General features: G+C 37.7%; 1 protein-coding gene across 9 annotated transcripts in view; it reads right to left on the reverse strand.

The window, feature by feature from the left end:
- Positions 1 to 1,746, reverse strand: part of pbx3b (pre-B-cell leukemia homeobox 3b) — a 76,346-nt gene extending 74,600 nt beyond the window's left edge. For 2 of the 9 annotated variants that reach the window (XM_044110801.1, XM_044110808.1), the window contains exon 1: positions 221 to 1,746. In XM_044110801.1, coding sequence (XP_043966736.1) covers positions 221 to 468 — 248 coding nt within the window. In that variant the 5' untranslated portion in view covers positions 469 to 1,746. The remainder of the gene's footprint in view (positions 1 to 220) is intronic. The other 7 variants (XM_044110803.1, XM_044110810.1, XM_044110802.1 and 4 more) reach the window with 6 other exon arrangements.
- Positions 1,747 to 23,550: the final 21,804 nt, after the last annotated feature.

The raw sequence follows: 23,550 nt of genomic DNA on the forward strand, positions 1-23,550 counted from the left end.
GTTTAAATAAAACTATGTTGATCCCTATTGTGACAACTTTCACGTGTGTTAAACGCTTCGCGAGGCTCAGCCGTTGGGCATTACTATTCTTACAGCCAATCCGGTCTATTGTTAACACACTGGGACTTCAGGTAATCAGGGCCAACAACATCCCTCAACAAAGATGCGTCCAGCGATTTGCTGGGTGGGCGAACTTAACAAAACATATAAATCAACCAACTTTGCTTGCGCCTCGTCCAGACTCTGATCGGTTATGGTCATGATCTGATGCAGAATGTCACCGATGTCTTGCTTCCTCCCGTCCCCGTCCGTCCCGTCGTGTCCGTGCGGAGGCGGCAGCGGCATGCCTCCCTGCACCGAGTGGCCGGCCAGACTGACGCCGCCGATGGACTGCATGATCCGGGCTTGATCGTCCATAGTAGCCGCTAAAGAGTCTGTGCACTGAGCCACACAAATTGAAAAACTCATATACGAAATCGGCTAGAGCATATGCCGTAGAGACTAGGATGGATGCAAACGCAGTGTTTGTTCAGCGAAATAAAGACGCGTGTTTCTTGAATAATAACTACAGTAGGTATATGTATCTATCTATCTATATCTATATATACATATATTTTAGTGTGAAGTAGTCCTCTTGATGCTTTCTTTTTTTACGCGCGGGTCCAAAGTGCCCAAAAACGCGTGGCAGTGTTTTGCGTGAGAAAAAAAAAAAAAGAAAAGAAAAATTTTTCTTCTTCTTAAAACTTCTTCGTCAAAATTGACGCTCCATCATATCCCCGCTCCAAATCCTCGCACCGATCAGTCTTTTTTCTCCCCCTCTTTCTCACTCTCTCTCTCTGCGATTTAACACCGGCAGTGGAGACAAGAAACGGTCCTTGGTGGTCTCTTCACCAGAATCCCCGGCGCATGTCCTCTTGAAAATGTCCAAATCCTCCTTTGCGAAAATTATCCAACGTGGAAATGTGTAAACAAATAATAGTGGTAAAAATTTAAAATTAAAAATCTCAGGCTAAATCTCAGGTAAACGTGGAGTAATGTTCCCTGTATTTTTTTTTAAATCACAATCTGCAGCAAGGTGTCCAAAGGTCACTATTAAAAAAATATGAAATGTAGAAAAAGTTGAGATATTTGTTGTTTTTGTTGTTGCAAAAGAAAGGGGAGAAAAAAGCAACGGCGAGACGAAATTAATTAGGATAGAACGCTGTATAAAAGGCGATGCGCAAAAAATATCTTGCCCTGCTGAAATTTATGAGCTCCAGCCCTCTGCCTGTGTGTGTTTTATGTTGTTTGATGGCAGCGCTAGTGAGCGATTGACAGTGTGCCAATGCCACTCACTCAGTGCAGACGTGTCAGAGCAGGGTACAGGGGTAGGAAGGAGGGGAAAAAAATAATAAAAAAAAAAAATACAAAATACCGAAATGAAAATGCACGCTCCGCCCTGCAGAGGAGGGGTCTATACTCTTGTCACTTCTCGCCCGAACAGCGAAAAACAAAATGTTAAGAGCGAGCACTTAGGATGGTGATTATAATGATGAAAGCACGGCTGAGTCTCCTCTCTCTTTCTTGCAGCGGCTGCAGGCAGGGTATCCTCTTTCCTCGCGCGTGCACGCTGCAGCTATGTGCATATTCTCTAGCAATGATCGAGATTTAGCTCTGCAGCACCGCAGGCAAATGCATAATGAGAGTTTTTGCACAGTTTGATGAAGAACTGCATAGCCGCTTGCGAGCCTCGGTTCGAGCCAGGCAAAGCAGCCAGACATGTTTATATTATTGCAAGTAAAGCTCCGTGGGCCAATCCGGGACCGGAAGGACGAAGACTGACGAGCCGTCCGTCCTATTGCTGGCAGATGCATGACGCCCAGAACCCACCCACTCCATCCCTCCATCTTCGAGCCCGCTCGTGCAGAAGGATGGGAACTTCTGATTGGTCGTTGCCACGAGTGACATCCATTGCACAAGCAGGCGGCGCTGCTCGGTGCTCCTCCGCAGTTGCTATGGCAGCAGACAAGTTGTTAAGCTGCTGGATGCGAGGCAACAAATATACAGCGCACTCCTACAGCTTGCATCTATATTCCGGGGGAAAGAAAGAAGGAAAAAAGCAAGCGGGCTGCTTTCGGTTTGAGGCCGTTTTCGCACATTATCTGGCAGTACAGAAAGTTACTGGGGAATAAGGCTGGCGTTTTTATTCTTTAGTTTTTGTTTTACTGAGCAAGAGTTTGTGGAAAGACCCCCCACCCCTCCCACACACACACACACACATACACAAGAGAAGCTTGGTGTTATGCACGGTCCTTCAAAGCCTAACTTTTGACAGACATTTATTTTTTATTGTTTATTTTTGCCAGTTTTTGTTTAATTACACTATATCAGAGTAGTGAATTGTATAAAAATAACATAATTGCTAAATAACTATGGGACTGATTTCATTACATTATTTGTTCAAAAGACACTAAAATAAATACAAAATAAAATAAAAGTTTAATTTCCACCAAAACTACGTTTTAGCACATGAAACTGGTTTGTAAAGCACATTGTATCTCTATCTCAATAAGTTTTATTTTATTTGTTGTTGTTGTTGTTGGGTTTTTTTTAAGATATGAGGAAAGTGGACATATGGAGCGCTCTGTGACTCACTATCTGTCTGTAGCTTTAACCAGTTACATCTTAAAACAAAGAATCCAGAAGATTTAAAACTCATTTTGTTATGTGGGATTCTTTTGTCTAATATTATTCAGTTTCTGGCTCTACGTGGTGAAGAATTAGCAGTTTTATGATGGGATATTTTAACGTGTCCCTAAGTATTCCTGGTCATTTTTCTTGTCTTGCAGGTGCAGATTTTAAGCAGACAATGATGCGAATGCATTTTCAAAAATCTGATGTGTTTCTACAAGTTTCAAGTGGTTGTTAAATATAGGACTACTGGATATTCATCGCATTGCAATTTCTATATTACCTCATAATATTGTAAAGTTGTAAGTGGCATTATAAAAAAAATAAAAACATAAATAAATGTAAATTAAAAATGTAAATAAATCTGTATAAACATCAGAGTTAAAGTAAACCCCCACAAAATGTAATAAAAATGGGTTTTGGCAGCATTTAATTTTATTTGCTTTATAACGATCATCTCGAGTTCGTGCAGTGATCTCACACTTAGTATTTTGTTAAATCTTGGGACTTGACAGCAGGAAACAAGTAAGTGCAGTGGCAGTTCTTCTTCTACTGTCCCCAAGGATGCTTCTTTTTTTAAGTTAAGAAGTTAAAAAGACAAAGTTTCTCTACATGTTCCACAAACCAAAACTGAATTTTACAGAATCTGCAATTAGCTTAGTATGTTTAACCAGTACGGGTTTGACCTCTCTGTACATCACAGTTTTTAAGCTTTTGTGCCAGTGTGTGATTTTCTTGATGAAGAGTGCAGAAAAATGTTCAATTTGTTTTCTCATTAATTGGGTAGAGATTTCAAAAATCTCAAACTGTGTTTTGCAAAGCTCTTCCATTTCATTTCAGGTTTGACCAGGAAATATGTCTTTTGTTTTTTTTTTAGATTTTGAAGAAAAGGCGATTAAATGCCAATCCCTTAAATTCAGCACTGCATTTATTAAATTCAGCCATGTTTTCTCACTGTGCTTAGCCTGCAGAGCACAGTGACGATTCCCTAACTGACTGGAAATCCCAATAAGCAACAGAAAAGTTCGGAGGGCACAGATTATAGACAACTTTATTTGTTTGCAATTTTTTTTTGAGAACCTACTTTTGTCACTCCTGCGTCCTGTGCAAAAAGTCATATTGCACATGTCATAAAACAGCTAGTATATTCTTTGAGCAGGAGCCAGTCATTGTGATTAACACTTAATTCTCTATGTTAATGACTTGAATGTGTAGAAATGTATCAGTGAATTCCTGAGCTGTGGTTTGCTCATGCTGGTCAAAACAGAGAAAAGAAAATGATTCACAAATGATTCATCGTCAACAATGACAGCTGAGTGACGAGACTAATCTTCAATAAAGGCAGAAAGATTTTCTGAAGAAAAAAATCTTAATTACGATCCATGGTGCAGTGACTCATTACTTAAAACAATAGTTTAACATCTGAACTATTGACAGCAGGAATAGTTTTAGCAGCAGGGGGAGGACATCGTCCCACTGTTCTATTCTGCACTTCACAAACTACAGGAGGATGAATCAGATGTGCTTCACATAAATGAGAAGATTCAGTTATCAGGATGCGATGTACAGCCAGAAGCCGTGTACCATAAAGAGAAACTCAAATCTCACAGAAGCAGTGAAGGCATCAGAATATTTCATTTTGCTAAAAAAAAAAAAAAAGCAGAACTTGACAGACAGAATGATAAAAGGTAGAACAAGAGCAAAAGTCAGAAAAATAGCAAGAGGCATTAAAATACATTCCAAAATGTACTTATTTTCATAAGTCGTGTATTTCAGATTTAATCTAACCCGATTCTCAGACAAATTTTTAATATGTAAATAAAGTCATCACGGACCGACTTGCCGTTTTGCGTTCCTCTATTCATCCGTTTGACCTTGAAGGAGGGGAGCGACGCAGTCTTTAAGTTTAGTGAATGGGAGTCCCAGGACTACTGCATTTATCATGGAAATACTGAGCTGTCAAGTCACAGTGCATACCTGTCAGGAAAGGCTCAAAGGTACAGCTCGGGCTCCTCTCCTCTCTTGCAGTGCATGATTCTTCATTGCATTGCATAGCAGGCCTATTCACCGTTGTTTTCAGCCATATGTCAACATAATCCATTTCCTTATGTGACAGCTCCTAACAGTAAGACATTGTTGAGGGGAGAGAGGGAGAGGGGGCGGCACTGGTTCTCTCAAAAACGTGTTTACATAACACTTCTACAAGAGGTTTTTCCTTATTGGTGGAAATGAATATTCCAAAAAAAAAAAAAATCCTGAATGACAGTTTATTTGACTTTCTGGTTTCCTTCCTGGTTAAATTAGGAGAAACTGTTTTTGCAAAGCGAGCACAGCGAGGAGAAGGAATAAGCACCTACGAGTGGCAGAGACAACACTTTGTCATCATGCTTCTCATTGTGACATCTGAAAAGACCCACAGGTGCTGTAGAAAGTGACTGTGTTGTCATATTTCATTTAGGCATCCTTCTGCAAAGCAGTAATTGCCTAATTAGCTTGTTAATTAGGAGATTAGCATTTACTGATAGAGTGGCTTGCTCTGTTGTGATGAGAGTAATACAGATTAAGTGAGAAGTTATGGGTGCGTGAGTTCACAATTTCTCTGTCCACAAACGGGTCACAAATCATTAAAAGGTTTGTGGGGAAAAGCTGCATGTATCGCATCTGACGACTGCGCTTGCTTTTGTTTGCAGCCTCCCTGCATCAGAATCACACTGATGGTAAGGGAGGAAAGTAGAGGGGCAGCCTGTCACACGAATCCCTCCCGGTCTGAGTGTCGCCTGCATCATTCCTCGTTGCTCAGGGAAGTTGGAGGAAATGACCGAGCTGACGGTGCCGGAGACATTACTAACCTAATTATCAGCAGTCTTTCTTCTGCTTTGGTTACTTTGTTTTATTTATATCCTGATATTTGTCGCTGCTGTGCATGCACCTTGTCTCCATTACAACTACACATGTGAGAGGAGAGCGCAAAGTAGAAAGAGTGGCGGCTGAATTTGACCCAAGGTTTAGTGGGAACTGTTTTTTTAATAAACAGTTCCCGCTAAAGCCTAATTTCTTATTTTAGGCTTCAGCAGCTCAACTACATAGTTCAGCAGGAAGTGGAAATACGTGGCTAATTTAATGTGACGCAAGACGAATAAGTACAAGGACACTTCCGTGTTACCAGAAAAAAGTTACTTTTAATATGAACATCATCTCTCATTATAGTGGTGCATAAACTAGATCTACTCACAGTTACATTACTTTGTGTTCACACATCGTATGATTTCCCTTGATTTAGGAAATTGTGCTATTATTACGTTCATTTCACCGCTGCAGGTCCTAATTTTTATATAATCTAGTCAGTAAAGAATATGTTGTATTCACTGAACTAATTTCTTATTTTAGATGTCAAATCTTAATCTTCAAATGAATTTGTGACTTTGGGATTGTTGTCAGACTGATAGAAATACCACGACAAAATATTAATCTAAAAGAAAAAAATGCTGTTTCTTCTTTTATTAACTAAACAAACAAACAAGAAAACACTTCTGTTTTGTGTAACAATGGATATTTTGCTAAAACTTAACTGATGGTGTATGTTATGTCAGTGATGCATCCTAGACTCACATAGCAGTTGTCTGGCAGAAGCCCTCTGTATCTCCATATTTATTGATTTTTGTTTTCTTGTGAAAATCAGCTCTATTGATTGCTCTTCAATTTAAATTTCCATCTGGAACAATTTTTTTCTTGTTTTTTGAAAAGTTGTGCTTTGGGGAGATGCACGTTTTTTCTTTTACCGATTTATTTTTTATCTATTTTTTTGCCTGACAGCAACAATATAATGTGGGAGTATTAGCATAAATATAGTACATATAATTTGCACCTGTGCAAAGAGTTAGTTATGTTGTCAGTTAATCTCCTCTATCAAATAGTATGAAACTGTATTATTACATATAAGTTAGCTTAAAAGTTTGTATGTAATTAATTATTCAAATGGTGCCAACACGGTACAGGAGATGTGGGGGGGAAAAAAGCTCTAAAAACGCCGTGAATAAGAAACAGATATTTAAAAAATTGTTCTGAAGGGGAAAAGCTTTGCTTTACAGCTTATTTGAAGCTTTTAATGATGAAGATAAATAAGCAGCTGTTTTCAATTCCATGAAAATCAACAATAATGAAAATATGCCCTGTAATAAGTTTGAGTGCTTCTACAGTATGTAGCCACTCGTTTTTTATCTGGTTATATGAGGCAGCTCATTTTTCTCTGCGACCACAAGGAAATAAAAGACGGAAAATAAAGACGTCTCCTCAGAATATCAACGTTTCAATAAGGTTTTAATTCCGAGGGCATTATGCGAGGATCCTGTGTCTTTAGTAAGTCAAGACAGATGTGGAGGATCAGTGGCAGGCAGTAATCAGGAGAGGAAGGTGAGAGGTACACAGCTATACTGCTCACCACGATCAATCATACTATACTTGTCCTCCCTCGACTCTCTGGCTGTTACTGTCTCCAGTGAATGCGCTTCTCTCTTTGCTTAAAATTATTACACAGGCCATAAACTCAGAGAGGTGAGTGTCCTGCTAATGTGGGTACATGTAGTGGTTGCAGTAACCTTTAAGAGTGGCCAACGGCCGGCGGTGGCTTGGACATGGGCCATATATTCTGGTCAATACCAGAGCCACGGATTGACTTGAGGGGAGGCATTTTAAGGCCTCACGTTTTAATTGACATTGAGCCTGCAGTTGAAAATTGATTCTCAAGAGCAGAATAGAATCAGAGCTTGATTGCTGCGTTTTTTTGTTGCAAAAAATCTTAATCGATTTGAGGGCTTTCTTAAACTTTCAATTTGCAGAAATGCTGAAAGAGGTTAGTGAGGTGGCGGTGGGGGAGAGACGGCTTCTCCTCGAGACACTGATGAGGATCTTCTCTTGTAAATTGATAAAATATCTTCTTCAAATATAATCTGGTACGTGTCGTTTCAGCGAAATTGTTTAGTTTCACTTCGGTCCAGCAGTAATTTCATTTTGTGAAACCATATGCAAAACTGTCACTTCTGTTGAATCTAAACTCTTCATCTGGCTGCAGATTTCTCTCAACACCACAGTCTGGTGTGTTATTAATCTCTTGCTGCGTGCAACTATTCAGATTAAAGCATAAACTTTCACAATTTCTCTTCTTTGAACATCAGTCGGCCTGGTAATGAAGAGAAAATCTCTGAAGAGGTCAGACCAGAGCGAGTCTAAATCACTGCGGCCAGACTGCCCTCAACTCAGCTTGAGTATTGACGTTATGCCAGCTCTGACACCATAACTCAACCCACTGCGATGGTCATTTGATAAATGGTATCATAAATTGTTGACAAAACAATTTGTGATGTATTATGTTACTGATGGGTTGTACTGCTTATCAAATCAAGTAATCTGGCAGGACTTGCCATTCATCAGCATAATGCAAGTGCTAGCTGCAGCTGGTGATGACTCTGTTGCCTTGTCAACATGCATGTTGCAGGAAGCAGCGTCTGTGTTTCTGAAGGTGTGACATATCTATCTTTTGCTCTGTCGTAACAGAGTTTGACTGGACTGTAATGTTCACAAGGGACTCATCTTGGTAAAAATTAAATGTCATTTTAAGAAAATTTAAAAAATACAATTTTTTATGAAAAGCACCGGAGGAAAAGCTGACATGAAATCTTCGATGCTGTGATGAACTGAAAAGAGGAGAATTGCTCTCTCCAAATCAGTTGTTTTTTGATTTTTTTATGGGTTGCTTTCGTAATTTTGGTAAACATTCTATAAAAAGATTAATACCATAGTTTAGCTACGGCTCACATTTTCCATTGTACAATAATGGAAAATGGAACAAGCAAACAATATTTGAGATGTTACTGGAATAAAATATACATCTTGGGTCAAGTAATATCAAGTCACAACTGGAATTTGATGGAAACAGATGTTCTGAGTAAGTAACCACAAGGAACTATATGTATTTCTATGTTAATAGCCCTCTAATGAAATGTGAAGGCAGTTACAAGGTTTGCAGAATTGTGTTCCCATTAAACAATGTGTCATTTTCCATACTGGTACTGCTCTACCCAGTATCATTTGTCCCCGGAAAACAATAATCAGTTTTTATACTAACATGAGGATGCTGGAAAAGTTGTCTGGGGAAAGTAAATTATTAATTTCTAATAACCTCTCAAAGAAGCTTAACGTTTTATTGCAAACAAACAGCACCATCATCAAATTAAGGGTTACATGTTTTGATTCATCCCACAACACATAATATGCTCTACATCATTTTAAACATATTATTAAAAACAAGAGATGCTACATCTCTGTAGCACTGTGCAGCAGCAGTGGTGGTGCAGTTCTTACAGGCCGAGCTTCTCGCTCTGTCAGCATGGCTTTGTCCCATAATAGACTCGTCTTGTGCTTTCTGTAAGATGAATTAAAATTCACTCCTTAAATGTTTGCCAGAAATGAGAACCATGTCACTCTACTGTGAATACATTTGAACATTTGTTACAGACTTTCTTAGCCAATGTTTCTCTGAATGTCTGAAGTTAAATCTGTTGAAATCAATAAACTTATAAGGGGGGGTCATACAGTGACAGGAGCATAATTCAAACATAATATGTCCTTACTATGACACCGCGGGTTGATGTAGCTGTGCTTGGCTCTCATGAAAACCAGCATCAAAATATTTTCTTTGCAAACCAGTTGCTTAACACTTTTCAGAGCTGACAAAAGAGGAAGTTCCATATCTTGACTTTAAACATGGAAACATTTTTCTTCACAGAAATATATATATTTATATATATATATATATATATATATATATATATATATATATATATATATATATATATATATATATATATATATATAGATCTATATAGATCTACATATATATATCTATATATATATAGATATAGATATATATACACATACATACACACATACATTTGGAGCGAGCCAGTTTGACTTTAGCATTAGCACTCTCACATAACAAGCTAAAGCTATGTACAAAGTTCTATTTTTGCTCCAAATACATAGAAATTAAAAGTCTTACAGTGGTTCTTAACTTTTGCTGAATTATCTTATCAGCCTTACCGTTCACTCTTGGCTCCGTAAAATGAAAATAATAGTCTACAGACCAACATCAGTTAGGTTTAGGGAGGATTTGTTACTAAATTCAGGTGATGTTGTAATTTAACTAATTTCACATTTACAACAACACGGTTTATTATGATTTTATTAGTTTTAAAGGCTGACATGAAATACTCTTCAAAATCTAATTATGGTTCATTCATAAAAATAAATAATGTTAAAAAAAGAAAAAAAAAACGTACTTCTTTTTATTTTTTAACATGGTCAGACAAATGAACAGCAATTTTCACAGCCAAGTAAAGATTTTTGTGACAACACTTCATTAAAAATAAACTTTAAACTTCTAGTTTATCTTTTTGTCCAGACTGGCACATATGTCACGATCTAAAGCAGTTATTTTTAATCTTTTTCTGGAGCTTTTGTTCTTTATTCCTCATAAAAACATGCCAGATAGGAGATAATCCTCAACAGCGAGTTCATTTGTGAAGGGTAAGTGACAAGCAGTGTTATCACTGTGACCACTAGCTGTCTTTTTTTTCCCTCTTAAGTGTACAGTATGGTGAGAACATTTAAAAGAAAAATGAAAACAGCAGTCAGCCTGGTTTGAGTAATTAGGAGGCACTATAAAACAAAATGCAAAAAGCAAAATTCTTTATTTTTAGCTTCAATGAAGTCAAGAGATTAAAATTGTCATCTTTCTTCAAACATGTTGAGGAGGTGAAGCACACGGTGCAGTATTTATGAAGTGCACCACCGTATAGCAGGCGCTACAGCCAATTTTCATCAGAAATATTTGATCTTAGCAGACAGTGCCGAATGGAAGGCTCCCGCTCTTGATCAAGACGCAGCGCTGCACCTTTTCATCATACCGTTCTTTACTGGAAGTTGCCTTTCCATCCTCTCCCTGACAGTGGCTGGCATGAAGTGACCCATTGGCTTCAAAGAAACATTGAAGTTCTGCAAACAATCTGTCAATGAAGCACGGAAACCAGCCACTACGACTACATCTGCCCAGAAACGTCTTCATGGAGGCATCGTTTGTTGTAGATGTGATGGAGGACGTGTGTTGTTAGCATACAGAGACCATTTCATGTCGCATTGTTCACCTCTTAACGTGGTATTAGTCAGGTTTGTTGAGAAAATAAGGATCGGATGACCCACTAGTTTTTGACATTTAGTATCTCATGGAGGAGGCAACAGGATTTATGAAATGGGTCGCACACGCACGCGCACACGCACACGCACAAACACACACGTGAGTCTTAGCAAAGACTCCAGTTAAAGCCACATGACCTTAAGAGAGAAGAAAACGTATTACTAGAAAATGCTAATGTGGTTCACTTGGTGCACATTAATTCCGTGCATGAACAAGACGCATATTTCATTTCAGCAAAAATAAAAATGTGGCTTTAGAGTGATGAGTTTTTTCATAAATCTTTAAAAAAGCTCCTTAGCAATTAGTAATTCCCTAATTGTTAACATCAGAGTTCCAGTTATTTTTCTTGTGAAGACACTGGAATTAAAGAAAACTGCTGATTTAGAAAGTTTCCAGAATAGGTGAAGAGTGCAATGAAACTAAGTATTTTGTGTGCTAGTGGCAGTAAATTAAAGAAGGGTGTGACATAAAAGCATCTAATTTCTAAAGTTTGGTTAATTTACAGCACTTTTTTATTTTTTATTTTTACCCATCTGCAGCAGTGACTCTTCTGAAAAGTGGGCCGTACTGAAATTTCAAGGTTAATGCTCCTCGGGAGAATTTCCCTTTGGCCTTCAGCGCAGATCACTGCAATTAGGCTTTTCACTTGTGAATTTAAACAGTTTGAAATGAGGGGGTCAGCTTTCATTATTTGACCCCACGGCCTCAAACAGAAAGATAGCAGCGAGGTCAGATGTGTCTTGTTGGAGGGCTGGGATAGCGGTGAACTCCGAGCTGTGATTAATTCTCTGTTGTGTTCTGAGTTTTGGCTCTTTTTCCCTTTTAAAAGGTCTGCACAGTTTTTGGCAGTTCAATTTAGTTTCTATTCTGCAGTTGCTGTAGTGTGGAACCTAATCTCAAATAAATTATTTATGCATATTACTTTAAGCTCAATGTATGATTCGAGTTGTGTGGTTTGCGTACACGGCGTCTACCTCAAACACCACTTATTGGCTGAAGCCGACCTCGTGAATCTGGTACTCGGTTGATTCAATCAGCCGTTTCATTGCAACCAGAACGAGTAAGACGATGTTCTAATTTCATTTCGTAAACAAAGCTACATTTCAACACTGCTTTGGGTCACGTAAGGCCGTAAATTCAAAGCAAAAGATCCGACACAGACATCATTTACAAGACATCAAATAATTAATACTCCCTTGTATTGTTTAAGTTTTTTATTTTAGTTTTTGAGTTTAAATGATTTACCCAATAAGGCGGATAGATGAGAAGTTAAAAGCCTGAATCAACAGTATGAGGAGAGTACGTAAAAGTGGACCAAATATTTTTCTCCTTGCTCTGCTCCTACACAGTCAGCTTTTTTTGTGTGTGTTTAAATGCTCAGTGTGCAGATTTTTTTATTTATTTTTTTTACTTTAAATAGGGATGTCAAGCTCTAGACTTTGAGGGTGGGTGTCTGGCAACGTTTTGATGTATCACAAATCCAATAGGCTAATATCAAAGCACAGAATGACTTTCTCATGCCCTAGAGCTCAGCAGAGTCCTGCTAATGACCTCGTTGTGTGATTCAGGTTTGTTGACCAGGAGACACATGTAAAAGTTGCAGGACGCCGTTCAACAAGGACTGCAGTCTGATTCTGTTGCCTTAAGTAATCGAACAATCTGCTCAGTTTGCAGTCAGCTTCTTGTAGTTTATCAGCTTAATTTTCTAAACTTTGCTACTTTAAATGTTTTCTTTCATTATTTTTGAAATAATTAGGTTTATCGTCAGTAATACTTCCCCCACTTGTAGCACAAACATGTCATATTTCTGAGAGCTTGTTAAAAAACTAAATAAATCCCGGTTGAAGCCAACAAATTCTGCAGTTATGGAAAGTATTTCTTGTTGGTTACTATTCATGGGAATTTTTAATCATTATAAAAAATTTTAAAAAAGGCATTTATGAGGTCAGGCACTGATGTTGGACACCAGTTTCATACCAAAATCCTCCCTTCATTAATCTCTACTCTCAAGGAAACTGACAAGTACAGACTGGTTCATTAATTGCAGGACAAAGAAGGAGAAGTCATCTTCCCAAGGATCACATCCAGTTTCCAGGGGTGGTCTGCTTCACATGACTCCATTCTGCACATTACTGTGTCATGGTTACGGTGTAGCTTCTCAGCCATGGACATTCAACCATGAAGCTCTCTATGCACTGATTTGGAGCTAATCTGAAGGCCACGGAAAGTTTAAAGTTTGGCCGCCTCTGGCTCAGCAGAAAGTTACCGACCTCTGCACTTTACGTGACTCCGCTCCTCCTGACTCCACTCTGCAAATTTACACCACATAAATTCCTTAACCACATCATGGCTGAGTTGTTTTCATTCCCAATTGCTTCCACATTGACGTAGCACCACTAACGTTTAACTGTAGGGTATTTATTTTTAGTTTAGTTAAATTTCATGGCTGGACTAATTGCATACTTGGCATCTCTTCACAGGATTGGATTGCCTGAGCTCCTGAGAGCGACTCATCCTTTCGAAAATGTTTACAGAAGGAGTTTTCATGCCTAAGTAAAAGATTTTATGCAACTTTGGCCTTGGGATTGGCAGGAAGTTTGGAATTTGATGACTTAAAGGGGTGAACTGATACCTTTGAGGAAATGGTGTATTTGCTATTTAATTCTTATTTTTTATGAAAACATAAAAGAACAACACAGATAAATTAAGTGAGTGAAGCAAAAGCAACAAATGTGTTTGCTGATATATATATATATATATATATATATATATATATATATATATATATCTATATATATATATATATATATATATATATATATATATATAGATATATATAGATATATATAGATATATATATATAGATATATATATATATATATATATATATATATATATATATATATGTATATATATATATACAGATCTATAGATATATATATATAGATACATATCTATCTATATATATATATATATAGATATATATATATAGATATATATACATATATATAAACATCCAGTGATTCTAGAGATGATTTTCCCTCTCTGTTTTAAAAACTGTAAGCAAGCACTGTCATGTTGTCAGGTTAACCAAATAATTAAATTTCTTACAAAGCTAAAAATATTATAGCAAGAAGACAAGTTACATGCTAAGCTTACAGGTGTGATGTGACAAGCTAATTAAGTGTAAGTTGTCATTATAGTAAATACGACGGTGTGTAGTTTTCCCTCTATATAAGTTCCTTCAATTACAAGATTCAAAGTAAAGTAATTAATTTAAGTGTACTTTAATTAAATTTTCTTTGATTAAAGTCAAGGTGAAATTAAAACAATTTGCAAATAGAAAAAGAAACCATCACCACTTATGATGAAGAAAGAAAAAAGAAAAGAAATCAACTGAAAGCATGTTTGTGTAGTCAGGAAGTCACTGCGTTTATTTTCTGAGACTCTAAAAAACAGAGTAGGTGATGACATCAACGCAAACTCACTAAAAAGAAGATTAATGACGACACCTTTAATAAGAGTTGGTTCTGTGGCAATTAACCACGCCGACCATGAGTCCACTGACGCTCTGAGGAAGGAGCGCACGTTCAAATTCAGGCTGCAGACGGAGGAATGTCGTGTGTGAGCAGAGGCAGAACAAAAACGCTTGTGTTGACTGGGAACAATTTTTGTCCTTTCAATGCATTGCAACATATCTTTCATTAAGGTTTAGGCATTAGATTAAACTGGAACCAGTATCCAATAGTAATTAACTTGAGTATATCGGGAGGCCATTATTCACATTAAAGTAACCTTTTAATAGCGGAGCCTTTAACTCCACTGCAGGTAATGACTTTAAAGAGTGCTTATTAAAAGAGAAATGGTAATGAGCTTTAATAAAGCAGAACAACTTTGAAATGAAGAGCACTTTTCAATAGGAAAGGATGAAGGGATTGGACCTGTGATTCCATTAACGAGACTAATGATTCCTTATCAGCCCTCTTACGTGTACATGGAGTTAGCATTAACAGTGATTGAGGACAGGTTTCAGTATAAAGATGGGCCCTTTCATTGCCCTTTAAAAGATCAGATAAGAGAAAAAGAACTCGAGTAATTTAAATCATTGAGAATTGATAACACAAGTCCTACGACCTCCAACCCAGGCGACTGGAGCTCGGATCTCCTTCACCGCTCCTGGAGTGAAATAATACAGGACATTTGTAATTATAATACAGATTTCTGTCATTATGTATGAAAATGAAGCGAATGGATAAAAAGGATTAAGTGATAATTGTGTCAAAATTTGGTTCTGGAAAATGTAAGCCAATTTTTTGACACTTTTTTAAGTTTGTGGTTTTAAAACTATTTAATAGTTTTGATGAACTATTAAATAGTTCATTATTTATAAAGATGCACCAATTAGGGTGTTGACTTGATACCAATTATTAGCTTTTAATGTCATGTATCAGTTAGCTCACCCTGTCTTTTTGAAGTAATGTAAAGGCAAATGAGGGCAAAATCAGCAGTTCTGAGTTTAGCTGAATTTAAAGGAAAAACATCATCCCCATGTATGCATCAAAACTTTCATATACGCTTTGCAACATTTTTATTTATTTCCAAAATGGTGTGTGTTCTTTTTTTAGTGCATTTAATAAACATGAGCAGAAAATGTAATTTGTAACAATCAAGGTAGAATCGGGCATTCGGCATCGCTCCCCGTCCAATCGGTGCATTTCCTGCTCTTAAATATGCATTTTATATCCTGCTAACTACTTTCATAGAGAAGGCACAGGGTTTGAAGATGGAGAAGACAAAGAATTAAAGAAATGCAGGGACAGAGGGAAGTGAAATAATTAAATCAGTCTTTGGCGAGCAGCTGGAGCAGGACTCCAGCTGACAGCAGCACCTGGGTGTGCAGCACCGGCTGCCTGGGGCTTCCACCCCCCCACTCACTGCCAACCCTCCCTCATCTTTTCAAAGCCATGTAACATCCCCCTCCCACAATCCCCAGACTCTGTTGGAGCTCTAGCTGGTGCCCCCACCCTGACTGTTCGTGTTTTGAGACAGAGGTGGCATCGTCATAGTGCTGCTTACAGCTAATTACAGGGATGATTTGTGGAATGCCGCGTTTCTATTCAATCAATCACCAACATAAAGGCAGAAAGCCCCATCATTTAAAATATTCCTTTTGAACTGCTGTTTGCCTTTCAGATTATTGTGTATGACAACAGATGAGTTTAGTTTTTTGTTTTTTAAACTGCTGGCAAAATAAATAAATAAATAAATAAATAAATAATTGTCCTGCTCGCAGCATTTCATCCCCGTCAGTCAGCCGGGTGTATCAGCAGCTCTCTGTCAATGGCGTCGCTATTAGTCTGTGTTCGTACGTCACGTTGCTTTCTTTAAAACAGAAGCCAAACATATATGTCTAAATGAATCACTGTGCTGTTCCCAAACAAATGCTTCCCTTCTCCCATGCTCTTCCTCATCTCAACTTGTTTTAATTAGTAGTGAAAAATGAGTTCATTTGGAAGACAAATGATGGGAGATGTGTATGCGTTTGGTTAGTAAGGCTGAGGGTGGGATTTTTTCTTTTTTTTTTTTTTGTTGCCTCATTTATATGAGGAGATGATACAGTTTACTGCTTACAGAGCTGAACAAAAGACTGTCAATGATTTGAGACTTTTGAAAAATATATTAAAAACTCTTTTTCCATCGTCAAAGTTAAAGTGAGGACATAAAATACACTTTTAAACAATCAAAGCCCAACTCGTACTGTGAGCTAAAAACTGCTGGATTCTTTTGTATTAAAGCTTGTTTACTCTGATACTTTCTAAATTCAGACCAATTTTCACATTTGATCTAATTAGTAAATTAGCTCACCTGTGTGTATTATAACCTAAGCTGTTCCATGAAGACCTCAAAGACTTCTTGGAGAACATCAGTGTACAGTCAAACACATCATTCCACCCTTTGACACAATGAAGTAAAAGCAGTAACAAGACAAGTATGCAAATAAGTAGCTAAAAATTATTTATTTTTTATTTTTTATTTTAGCATGTAAAATGTTGTGCCTGGTGGAAAATTAGGACATGACACCATTTCCACAGTAAAGCTTTGTGGTGGCAGCATCAGGCTGCGGGGAAGCATTACTTATTCTGCAAAGAAAAATGGGATGTTGGTGGAGACATGCCCATAAAGGTTTGTAGCAAAAGGTGCTTCAACATACTTCTGAGAGGACAGAGCAGATGTACGCGCCACACTTTTCAGATTTGTATTCATTTATATAAAAATATGTATTGTTTTCCTTCTATTTCACAGTGATTAACTAATTTGTGTCACATAAAATCCAAATAAAAAAAATATGTAACAACAATGTGAATAAAAATACAACATTTCAATGGGAGTGAATACTTGTGGACGGTATGGTCTTCGGTTTCTTACTGTAAAACTTTTCCCATTTCATCTTTATTTTCCTCACTAGCCACTCCTGTCCCGGAGAAAATTACACATATCAATAAATATTTATTCAGTGTTTGTGATGAGCAATGGGTGTGAACTCAGGTGTAATTTGGTTTCAGTCTATCAAGATTAATTTTGTCAGGAACATGATGAATGCGATGCGGGGCAACGCTCCGATGAATCAGTGTCATTCCAGATGAGATTTTTCACAGGAGTTGAGAGTTTCCAAGATTAAGTGCAGTATTAGTCAATGTTTTTGGGATAAGGCTTCACACTAATTTAGTGAAGAGCAACAACCTGCAGAGGAGGCTCCATTAGCAATGACAATGAACTACGGCTCTGGAGGGGAAAATCTGATTAACGCCGCTCGCTGGAATTGTGAAGTCGTTTCGGTGGTTGGGCGATAATTCCACATTCGCAGGGGATGCCAGTTCATAAAGTGCTTTTGTCCGTGTCAAAGTCTTATTTTGCTGCCGCATTGTCATATTTCACAAGAACCGGGAGGAGTGTAAATTTAGAAAGAAAACTATCACACGACGACTCAAAAAACAAACAAACAAACAAACAAAAAAAGGATCACAAACGAGGTATTTGTCGATAACATCTTCCAGATGGTATGGTGCATTAATATAATACGCCACATTTCTTACAGCAGCAGTGTTTGCAGGCAAAGTGGGAAAATGCATGTGTCCTCAATGCTCACTTACTGTTGGGAGCTTCCTGTTGTTTTAGCAATGTCCTCAAAGCAGGACCAGCATCTTTCTACTAAGTATTCTGTTATTATTTCCGTTTTTTTTCTCAGGGAAATTTTCTCTATTGAGATCAAATGTCCTGAATATATACCAGTGACAAGCAGCTGTCAAGCCTGATTTCCATTTCTCCCAGAAATACGGTGCTGAAATCCTCTCCAGGCAGATAAGTATCTTTACACATGACTGCCAGATTTGATTGCCTTCTGTACAGGAGGTTGTATTGGAGTCGCTCACAATGCTCGCCGCACTACATTGTATTCGTCTTCTGTTATGCTATACTGTGCCCCTCGCCGAGCCCTCATCTAAATAAGAATATTTCTTCCATGCTTGGCTGTTCTTAGAGGGATTGGTGAGCAGCGGGGCTGAGATGTTGGACTGGGGTGGAGGGGGGGAAAAGAGGGCGTTTGGGAGGATGGGGACGCTGAGCTTCGACTCTCTGCTCACTGTAATGGAATATGTGACCTTACCAAACCGGAGATGTCGGTTTAAATTGCCTCAAGAAGTGATTTTTTTTTTTTTTTTTTTTTATGTACTGTGTGGTTTGGATGTCTGTTTTACCCCCCACACCCTCAAAGTGGGAATTATCACAATAAAAGTCTATATAGACAATCAGATGGAATTACACACATGTAAAATTGAATGTTGCATTAAACTATGTTAAGAAACATAAATAATGAGTCCCTAATTTCTCAAACGTCTATCCAAAGACGCAATAAGAGATCACAAACATCTGAGGTGCAAAGGAAAAATAAAACAGAAATCTATACATCAAATTAGAGAAATGCAGCAAAAAGTGATGTGCAAACAAATCATTTATTGTAATCTAATTTAAGCAGGGTGATCAGTCCTGGTTCTCGGCAGAGCAAAACGTCTTGTTCAGTTTTTCTCTCTCTTCATGCCGATCTCTGCATTCTTCCAAAGAGATCTTCATGAGGACCTGCTCAGCCTATCAGAAACTAACTTCATGGAGTAGTTTGGCAGCAAGTGAATGGACAATTCATTTCTGGCACATTTTTAAAAATACGTGTTGGAAAGAGAACAGAGGTCAAACTTCCCAGTGGGATGTCCCCAGAAAACTTCCAGAAGGAGCCATTCAGGTGGGATCCATCTCAACTGGCCCTTTGCAATGCCTGAAAACACTGAGGGCCCCTGGTAAATGACGTGTGAGCCCAATCACCTTACAGAGGAAGCTCATAATGACAGGTGAATCTTTGCTTTCTGGTTCAGCTCTTTCCTTGCTTCAAAAGACTGGAGGAGGTCCCACATTACTGCAGCCCCAATCCATATGTCCATCTCTCACTCCATCTTACTCGTGAACAAGACACCTGGATATATAAACTCCTTCGCTTGCAGCGAAGACTGACCCCCAACGCTGATGTGTTCTGCTCACAACACACATCACGCTAGTAGGATTTCTTAGCTGTCCCCGGATTTCTGTAATTGGAGGTTAATTATAAGACTTTATTAAGTTATGATACTTTTTGCAAAGGAGATGAGGCTTGTCTTGATTAATTTTATTATTATTTGTTTTCCATGAATACAATATGAGATTGTAATATCTTCTTTATAGAGATCAGGGTGTGTTTGCCATCGTACGAGAGCCGTGATGGGTTTGGTACAATAAGCTGTGATGAGGTACACTAGGTTTGATGGTTTCTGCTTCACACGGTGCAATAATAAATTTGGAGCTATGGGGGTCTGACATTGTCTGCGCTCAGTATAATTAAGCGGTGCATTAGAAAGAGGCCTGGAATAAAACATGAGTATGTAAATGCAGCCCGGAGCTGATGTTCTAGTGATTATTACAATGCAGATAAAGCATTTCTCACAACTGCCTGTGTCTACTGAAGCCTCCAAAAACATCTGGACCTTTTAATTGAAAAATGGCGTGGTGTTTTGCTGTGCTGTTCTGAAAAGACAACAATTAAGTCAAAAACGTAACTGATAAGAATTGCATTGCTTAATTATTTGGCGTTCCAGTCAAGAAAATTGATTTATCAATTATTTACAGGTCACAAAACAGAGGCCATGCATTCCTGGTTTTCATTGCATCATCATCTGAGAACATACAGTAATGAGCTGACACAGTCTCCAAAGTTCGAATTAATGAAATCTTTCAATTTGTGCATATTATAGCCAAGATTAAATACTTTGTTCTGCTCTACATACAGACAAAAATTTAGAATTTGGTTCTTTCCAAATATTATTTAGATATATATCATGACTTATGTGTTTGAACTGGTGATTAAATGCACCACATTGTGAAGTCTGCATTTATTGACACCACTCACTGAGATCAGCAAAAGACTTTGAAATAAATGTTATCAGCGGCACAACTTCACATAAACATTTTTGATAAATGCAATCCTTAATTTTACCACACACTGTAAAACATCTGAAGGCGGTATAACTTGAAAATGAAAGTCCACCTGCTGCCTAGAAAATGTAATTTAAGTCAAGCAGAAAATTCCTTTGGTTTTAACTCAGAAATGAAAGTTCATGAGGTTGATTTAACGACAAGAGATTAAGTTGAAGTTCATTGATCTTGAGTGTGAGTTTTAACTTAATGCTGCAATTTAAACCGAATAATTATTTCAAAATATGTGAGAAAAAAACTGCCCTCATCTAGTTACAGAGCACACATTTCTCTATTACTTTTACTGACAACATGAAGTTATTGCTTATTTCACTTTGGAATCATTTAAATTCTTGTTTCAAATTGGATGAAGACAATTTCTGGTCTTATAATGAACTTTATTAAACATCAACATAAATTCTGCCCAAAAACATTTGGTGTGAGCAGGACTTTATCCTCAAGCTTTTGCAAACTGTCAGCTGCATTAAAATGAACATCTGCCTTAATAACACATAAGATTCAGATTAATGTAACATACTTCCATCTTACTCACGGTGCAACACAGGATGCAAAAACATGCCGCTAAGCACCCAGGGAAATAGTTCTAACCTAAAAACTAATCCAAAGTTAATAACAAATTCACACATTTAAGTTCAGAATGTAAATCTCGGACTGTGTAACAGTGATCTGACGAAGGCTCTGACTGAAGAATCGCTGTTTAACAGTGTCATAAAGTGATGCCACTCTGTAGAAGACATGCAACATCTTGCTGCATTAAGTGAAGGACTTAAGCTTCCTCAAGAAATACAGTTTGCTCTGTTGCTGATTGTTTTCTGCTTTATTGTTGCATCCCCAGTGCACTCTGTTGTCCAGGTGAACACTGAAGTATTTATATTTCTCAACCATCTCCACTTCTTCTCCCGTGATATAAACGGGTGTTTGAGCATAAACAGTCTCAATCAGTCTGGACTTTGACTGGACCACTCCAAAACCTTTGATTTGGATGGACTTGCTCATCTGCTTTGGATCAGGGCACTTAAGCTTAAGGTCACCTACTGATGGCTCTCCTCTCCATCAGTTTTCTGATAGAGAGCAGAATTCATGGCTCCATTGATCACAATAAGTCATCTGGGTCAGCCCTGGACCTTCACACTACTGCTATTATCATGTCAGAATAATGTTGTGTTAGTTTTATGCCATGAAAGTGAATGCATGTTACACAAAACATCAAAGTTTTGTTTCATAAAGCCACTGTGAAAATTTCCCAAGAAGTTGATTTCTGACAAATGTGAAATAGATTTGTTTGTTTTTGAGCAGCAGTGTCCTGAATTGTTGACTTGCTGCTTTTAGGATCAACTTAATTCATATTATACAACAGATACTGTATAAGTAATGTACAAACTCTGTGGGTCTGGCAGTAACCAGGTTTGCTCGTGTGTGTGGCCAGTGAAACTGAGCTGAACAAAATACAGTTAATCAGAGCAGCTTATATTATTTTAAAAGGTAGGCAATTATATCTCTAAGCATGGTTGGGTAAATTTGGATATTTTCTTTCCCTTAATAAATAAAATCATAACTTGAAAATTGTGCTTTGTATTAACCAACTTATCTTTGTAGAATATAAGAATTTGTTTGAAACATTTAAGCTTGACATAAAAAGCAAAAACAATAGCAATCAGAAAGGGAGCGATTACTTTTTTTATGACATGTACTCTTTAATCTGTGCCAAAAATACATATTCCTTTTGAAAAATATAGTCTTTTCCTCTCACTCCCACTGCTGCTGAGATTTCCACATTTTAGCCGAATAAAAAGAGTCCAGCGTTTCTGACTTTTCTTCATCCTTCCTGTCTGAACTCTGCAGATTAGTGGGCCTGGGGCAGAGGCTGTTCATCTGCCAATATGGCACCAGCCTGAGTGATGGGCATGTGGCGATGTCACTAATGATCAGACCATAATGATTCGCTGACAGGGGAGGAGAGCAATAGATTGTCACTGGGGGTTGAGTTAAAGAGGGGTCCTAATGATCTGCCTGCAAACACTGCCAGAGCACCTCCTTTATCACTCCATCTCTTTCCTATACCACTCATCAGGTTCCTCTCCAATGGAGGGAGCCACACCGTTGTGTCTCAATGCCATCTCACAACGCACTGTAAACATCTGTCACCTCTATATCTATATTTCATGCCATTACCTTTTAGGCCTTGGGCTGCGTGCTGTAAGCCTCAGGGTACTTGATTTCCGCCAGCATGAGCTTTCGGCGGAGAATGGATCAAGCCATAATCATGTAACAGCACGGCAGTGTTTTAGCAGCACGTGGCCTATATAGCAACATCCCAAGTGATTCCACTTCTGTGGTACTCAGCAAAATGAAGAATACCTTATGACCTCTATTTTTTTATCAACATCTACTTTTCCTCCCGATTCTCTTTTCAGTCTCTGCTGTAGTTCTTTTAAAACTATGAGGAAAAAAATTAACTATCAATGCACATTATGTATCAGACAGGTCAGACATTTAAATTGCATTACATTTTTTAGTTTGTTTTTTTCAGCAGTTTGGGCTTAATTGTACGCAGCAGATCTCCGGATTTTGGCTATTACTTATTAATCTCAGTAATTTGATGCTGCTCGTTCTTTAACATTTCAATATTGTGTATAATCTAGTCAAAATGAGTGCACTCATATTACATACATTTGAAATTTACCTTTGATCATAATAAGAGTCAAACTTCAAGCCATTATTTGTGTTCATCATGATGATTTTTGAACAACAGCTAATGAAAATTTGATCTCTAAAATTAAAATTTTACATCCAACCAATAAAAAATATATCTAAAAAAAATAAAGATGTGGGTTTATTTACATATTTATTGAAAATATGTTCAATACCTGCATAACGGTTGTTATTTTCAAAATATACTATACATCTGACAAATGAACCTCATGGAAATATACATTCTATTTAATTGAATATAAAATAAAACGTTCTCAGATGATGAAACTGAGCGGAGCAAATAAATGTTAATAAATTGGAATTAGATCAATTTTCACTGGTGTTAGGTAAACTAAAAACCTCTCCCT

This window comes from Gambusia affinis, linkage group LG03 (assembly GCF_019740435.1).
Source record: "Gambusia affinis linkage group LG03, SWU_Gaff_1.0, whole genome shotgun sequence".
Classification (NCBI taxonomy): Eukaryota; Metazoa; Chordata; class Actinopteri; order Cyprinodontiformes; family Poeciliidae; genus Gambusia; species Gambusia affinis.